Source organism: Phytophthora parasitica (assembly GCF_000247585.1).
Source record: "Phytophthora parasitica INRA-310 unplaced genomic scaffold supercont2.66, whole genome shotgun sequence".
Taxonomy (NCBI): Eukaryota; Oomycota; class Peronosporomycetes; order Peronosporales; family Peronosporaceae; genus Phytophthora; species Phytophthora nicotianae.
In genome coordinates, this window is record NW_008649052.1 from 108,148 (window position 1) to 114,670 (window position 6,523).

Here is a 6,523-nt window from a genome sequence, read left to right on the forward strand (position 1 = left end):
TTTTTGTGTCATTCCGACCATTTTCCAGCCACTCGTCATGCTCGCGCGTCGTCGGCCTCACGTTGCACCCCACGTGCGTCGCGCTGCCCTACGAGCGCTGAGCAGCGCCGTCGCGCCTTCCCATTTCGATGTAGTCGTGGTAGGCGGTGGCCACGCCGGCTGCGAGGCAGCTGCTGCCGCCTCTAGAACGGGTATGCCACTTTAACATTCAGGGCAATGACGTGCTAACAATTTCTAACCGTATTCTATTCAATGCAATCCAGGTGCTAAAACCGCATTGGTCACACAAAAGTTGGCAACAATTGGCGAAATGTCGTGCAATGTACGTGGCAATTGGTTAAATTAATCTGCTTGCTTCCAACTCACTGACCTACATGCAAAATTTCGTTATGGCAGCCGTCCATTGGTGGTGTGGGCAAAGGCACTTTAGTGCGTGAAGTGGACGCAATGGGTGGCCTCATGGGTCAAGTGGCCGACTCTGCCGGTATCCAGTTCCGTATGCTTAATTCGGCCAAGGGACCAGCGGTGAGAGGCCCGCGAGCTCAGATGGATCGAGATTTGTACCAGCAAGGCATGCAGAAGGCACTTCAGGAGTTACCGAACCTCTGGCTGGTAGAAGATGGAGTGGATGATCTCATGCTGGAGAAATTGAGTCAAAGCGAGGGAGACGTGGAGGAGCGTGTGAAGGGCGTGGTGACTTCTTCCGGTCGGGAGATCGAGGCATCTCAGGTGGTTATTACGACGGGAACATTCATCCGCGGTATGATTTACCAGGGCCCCGATATTCGCATCCCGGCTGGACGACACATGCGCGATACTGACGGACTCGAGCCCCCGGCAGTTGGACTGGCGCAGACATTGGAGCGCTGCAAATTCCCACTTGGTCGACTGAAAACCGGCACTCCACCGCGTCTTGACGCACGCACGATTGACTATTCAGGTCTCGAAATTCAGCCAAGTGACAACCCGCCAAAGCCGTTTTCGTTCCTAAACGAGCATAAGCAGGTGCCGCTGGCGGACAAGCAGGTGGTTTGCCACGCTACCTACACCAACGAGGAAAGCCATCGCATTGTACGCGAGAATTTGCACATGTTGCCACAATATGACGGTGGACGGGATGGCGAGGGCGTGGGTCCACGTTACTGCCCTTCGATCGATGCTAAGGTCGTTCGATTCGCTGATCGTTCGAGACATCAGCTGTGGCTTGAGCCTGAGGGTTTGAATACGCACCTGGTGTACCCGAACGGCATCAGTACTGCACTGCCTGAAAATCTACAGCTCGAGTTGTTGCGTACTATCAAGGGACTGGAAAAAGTGGAGATTGTGCGTGCAGGATACTCTGTTGAGTATGACTACGTGGACCCAAGATCGCTGCATCCTACACTCGAAACGAAGAAGCTGTCTGGACTGTACTTGGCTGGTCAGATCAATGGCACTACGGGGTATGAAGAAGCAGCAGCACAGGGTATCGTGGCTGGTATGAACGCTGGATTGAGTGCTATGGGAAGGGAACCACTGATCCTCGACCGCGCCGACGCCTTCACCGGTGTACTGATCGATGATCTCATCTCTCTAGGCACCACAGAGCCGTACCGAATGTTCACTTCTCGATCGGAATTCCGGCTGCTGCTTCGCGCAGATAATGCCGACCTGCGATTGACACGCAAGGCCTTTGAACACGGCGCTGGCATTCCAAGCGAACGCATGGAGAAACTCGAACGTAAGGAGAAGGCCATGGAGTATGCGCGTAAAGCTCTGGACGAGTTTGCACGCGACCCGCACGAGTGGAATCGCTACGGCGTTAAGGTCGGGCTTGACGGCGTGAAGCGCAGCGCCGCACAAATCCTCGCCTTCTCGACTGTGATGCCGCAGGACATCGAGCGTATCTGGCGCGAAGTTCGCTACGAACATGCGGACGCTTTGCCTGATGAGATCAAGGAGTTCATGAAGACCGAGTGCCTGTATGCGACGCAGCTGCGTGCGCAACACCACGAGATCCGCGTTTTCCGTAACAAGCAGCACGTACAGATCCCCGAGTGGGTGGACTACTCCGAGTTACCCATGATCTCGAACGAGGAGCGCGAGAAGCTGCAACAAGCACAACCCGCTACAATCCACGCGGCCAGCCGCATCGCTGGGATCCGATCGGCGACACTGCTGCTACTCTACCAGTACGCAATGCGCCAGCCCCATGATGGACTCACAAAGAAACAACGAAGACGCAGAGCCATCGCTCAACGCAGCAGTAAGCAGGAAGAAGCCGCGGCGACGTAAGTAAAATATACCAGATCACCTGCCAAAGTAGCCATCTGCTCCAGTGTAGCCATATCTAGCACTTGATAAAAGATCCGCGTCGTTTCGTAAAATCGCTACACTATCCAAGACACTGTAGACATCATGGGCGCTGCAACGTCGACAGGCTTAGTAGATTCCGTGCTGGATGGAGACATTCAGCAGCTCAAAAGGATTCTCCACACTCACGAGGCAGATATTTCGGATTCTGCTTCCACGATGTGGGAATTGGAGCTGGAAGAGGCTGTGCATACTGTAGTAGCCTTGGAACTCGAGTCAGGTCAGCATCTCCAACAGCTGCAGATCGCCTTGGAGCTGTTGCTGCATGCTCGACCGGAAGCTTGGAGCTCCACAGCTTCCAGTCAAGATTTGAGTGAAGTCAACGGCGCTAGAAACTCGGCAGGGTGGACAGCTTGTCATCGAGCGTGTGCTACGGGGAATCTGGCCTTTGTGACGTTCGTACTGCAGCATTATCCGGCGCAGTTCGAGATCCAGATTCGTGACGCATTTGGCCTCTTCCCCATCGACTTGGTGCCGCCAGAGCTGCTCATGAGCGCGGAGGAGATAGCAGATAATCTCCGAGGGGAACCTGACACGAAGAAGCCCGAGACGGCGCGTGCTCGTCGATGTCTCGCGCTCCAGCGTCTACGAGAACTCAAGACGAAGCTACAGGACGAGCAAGTGCGCAGGCTTGTGAGCGAGTCAAAAGCTGACTCTACGAGCACAAACAACCAAGAAGAAAATCCAAAACTCGGTGAATTTTACGTTTCACTCGAGCCGAGACGCGAGCGTCTCTCGATCGACCAAGCTCGCAACATGGGGCGCGTCCACGAACGTGAGGAATTATTACAAGTAAATTACCGCTTGCCACGTAGTGAACCATTCTTAAATGGCTACTTCCAGCTCATCTGGCGAGAACTTGGTGACGCTCGAAGCGAAGAACCGAACTATGACCCTCAGATCACGAGACTACGCGATGAGAACTCGCACTTCTTGGATCTAGAAGCTCCCCTTCAACCTCAACAGCCTCAGATTCAGAATAACCAACAAGATCCAGCAGAGACCAAGGATGTACCCTTTCCTCGACCCTTGGATGATCCTAACACAAGCTCCGTGGTGGAAGGCTGTTTCCCAGTGGATGTGACCCACTTGCCTGCTGACAGCGTCTGCCACATTCTGTTCATTACTTGTGACAGGCACATGCTCCATCGAACGATAGCGTTGAGTACTGAGGGCCTCGCGATTCAAACTGCCGATATCGAGAGTGACGACTACTTCTCGGACTCAACAAGTGAAGAGGAATTCGAAGATGTTCAAGAACAGAAGCAAGATACAGAAGCTAAGCAACCAGGTTACACTTTCTTCGTCGGAGGTGAGGAGTTCTCCCACCCGAATTCGGTTTTCGCAGGTCAAAGTTTTGCCGATGTGGAAGCTTTTGAGAGATTTCTACGAGACTTGAGAGTGAAAAAGCAACGCCGTTTGCAAGAAAAACAAGAACAACAGGAATGTCTGGAACAAGCCAGGAAGCAGGATATGATCCGTGCACAGCAACAGGAAGCAGGTCAGGAGGAGGAGACAACAGCGAATAAAAGCGATGGATCGGACACCTCAGCAACACGACAACAGGGGGACGAGGTTCGACCAGCTGAAGTGTCGAATGACTCCAAGGAGCTGAGCAACAACCAGGATGACGACGATATTGGAAACTAGCTGGAGGTAGCTACATGCACATTGCTAGTGTATCGTGAAATTTCGATTCTCTATATTTTTGAATAGTCCTGCTATCTTTTTGTACTTGCAACTCGAACAACTCGAACATTCGTTCTTTATCCGTCATTTATCACGCACTAACAAACACCTAAAGCTCTAGCTCTGTTTCAAAACCGTAGCGGAATCATGTCGTTGGAGTTCTCTGCGTTCTTGGCAACCTCTGCCTGCTGATTGTTGTCGAACACGACGAAATCCACTTTGGTCGACTCTGCTGAGTCATTCGTGACAGAGTTCAATTGAATCAAGTCACTATGTGCGCTGCCCGATGAGTACGACGACTTCAGTGAGTGCGATGGGGACAAACCTTGTGCTGTACGAGGCATATGATAGACCTTGTTTTTGAACCCCACAGGGCTTTGCTCGCAGTCTTGCTGATACTGTGGCCGCCCATTCAGCGGCGGTCGGCCGTTCATACGCTGGTTTTCTCGTGCATTGGCCTCGCGAATGAGTCGTTCGGTGGTTTGCACCTCCTGTTGAGTCATGTTCGAGTAGTTGAACTGACTGTGGTTACTGCCTTCGTTGGTAGCGGCAGTAGTGGCGTAACTCTCTCGGTTGTGCTTGGAGATGAAGTTTAAGTGATCCTCGTCGCCCATAACGGGAATCATGCTGGACGCCACTGAACTTCCAGGGGATAGTGTCAATCCATTGAGAGACAGAATGTCCGGGTCGCGAGCTAGAAAAGCGCTAAGTGAAGAGTCCGCCGAGTAGCTGCGTGGCGTGGGGTTAAAGGATATAGCAGTCGAAGTGGCTGGCGCTTTGCCCATGGACTCAGTCAAACCGGTAGATGAGTAGATACCGAGTTTTCCACATTCGTCAGGTGACAAACCTGCGTACGAACTGCTGCTGATGGTGGAGAAGCTGATCTTCTGTTGCTGGAACTGGAGGTAGCCTCCAGCACGCATAGGCATCACCTGATCCCGTTCGCTATGGCTGCTTTGTCCTGGATACGGTGGCGGTGGGTCGTGAATACCTTTGTAGCTTTGGTTGTTTGTATGCTGGTCTTTCAGGCGAGCATTTACAAGTTGTGAGAGAGTGCTACTTGGATCCTGCTTGCTACGAGTATGGTTTAACACCGTCAGGTTCATCTGCAGCTCGGACACACACGTGTTACAACCACGAGTCTCCGTTACCTCCTCCGTATCCGCTTTAGAGTCGTTAGGAGATGCATTCTCGCGTAGATTTCTTCCACTACCACCACTGGCCATGCGTAGATCCAATTTGCGATGACCCACAATAACACTGTCAGCGCTATCATCATAGTCGATGTCGAACGAGGCCAAGTTGACAAAACTCGAGCACGAACCGCACACTGCTTCACCGCAGAAGCGGCAATGGTGTCGCCTTCGGTATGTGCGGAACATCTTGAGGCACAAGAAGCAGTGATCGCTTTCAATCCACGTCATCTTGCTAAGATGTTGCATGGTAACAACAGGTTTTGCTGTCTCTGCGAAGTGACTCACGCCCAGTGCCAGTGTCTGTATCCATTTGCGGTATTTCTTGGCCACTTCATGCCCCGCAGCTAGCGCCACACGCATGCGAGGGCTCTGGGAGACCTCTTTCAGTACAAGTTTCGTCGGCATCAACGAGAGCAGCAAACTCACGCGAACCACAGGTCCATTCGAGTCTTCTTCCGTTAATTCCTCGACAATTACACCCGAATTCCGGAAATGAAGACGGTCGGTCTTGGAAGACTTGGGCAACTCCGGAATGTCCCTGAAATTCATACTGGAAAAGGTGTGTACGCCAATAAGTCTAGACCCTGTCACCGGTTGAGGTCTCTGAGGATCTCGCGCTAAGCTGCGTCCAACTCGAGTTAGTTTATCGCTAATATATGCACGCTCAAACACGTCCTGATAGCAGACCATAGTGAAGTCTCGGTGGCCGTCTAGACCTCCTAGCTTGTTGAAGGCTCTCAGAGTGACCCAATTCGTGCTGTATCCATCGTCCTCACTAAATATTTGCCATCCTTTTTGCATCCCGTTACTGTCCAGACTCGGTGTGTACGGGGGTGGCGTCGTACAGCTTAGAGAGTCCACGATAGCACCACTTTCGAACTGTTTGTCAAAGATTTTCTTCATGACATCTCGGAAATCCTCGGACGTGCTGGTTCGTAGTACGTCTAGCATGGTGTTGACGTCGGCCCGGATCGTGGTCGCGGCTCGAACGAGATAGAACTCGGACGGATGGCCACCCCCACCCTTGCCAAAGGTACCGACAGTGCTAACTTTGTTTGAAAGGGATTCGCCCGTCATCTCATATAGTTGCGTGCCGTTCTTGTCACTCAGCAGCTTCCAGTCGTGTGAGGTGACTGTGACTAACAATGCCAAGTCAGTCGCATCCTCACGAACTCGCTCGAGGATTCTGGCTGACGGGGTCGCAGTCCGTTTGCTCAAGTGGTCCGTACTCATGACTCGAGTCGGATTTGGCAGTGAGCGATAGCGAAGGCAAAGTCTCCGTTAAA

The 6,523-nt window shown here is 52.5% G+C and overlaps 3 protein-coding genes across 3 annotated transcripts; 2 read left to right on the forward strand and 1 right to left on the reverse strand.

The window, feature by feature from the left end:
- Positions 1–37: 37 nt before the first annotated feature.
- On the forward strand, positions 38–2,274 carry PPTG_17351 (tRNA uridine 5-carboxymethylaminomethyl modification enzyme GidA; the record flags this gene model as incomplete). The annotated part of the gene is made up of 3 exons (XM_008914995.1): positions 38–191; positions 264–322; positions 397–2,274. The coding sequence occupies 3 exons, from the start codon at positions 38–40 to the stop codon at positions 2,272–2,274; spliced, it is 2,091 nt and encodes a 696-aa protein (XP_008913243.1).
- Positions 2,275–2,397: 123 nt separating this feature from the next.
- On the forward strand, positions 2,398–4,002 carry PPTG_17352 (hypothetical protein; the record flags this gene model as incomplete). Its single annotated transcript, XM_008914996.1, has 1 exon — positions 2,398–4,002. One exon carries the CDS (start codon positions 2,398–2,400, stop codon positions 4,000–4,002), a length of 1,605 nt encoding a protein of 534 aa, XP_008913244.1.
- A 67-nt stretch (positions 4,003–4,069) lies between these two features.
- On the reverse strand, positions 4,070–6,523 carry PPTG_17353 (hypothetical protein). The gene has a single exon (XM_008914997.1). The coding sequence runs from the start codon at positions 6,468–6,470 to the stop codon at positions 4,170–4,172; it is 2,301 nt and encodes a 766-aa protein (XP_008913245.1). The 5' UTR covers positions 6,471–6,523; the 3' UTR covers positions 4,070–4,169.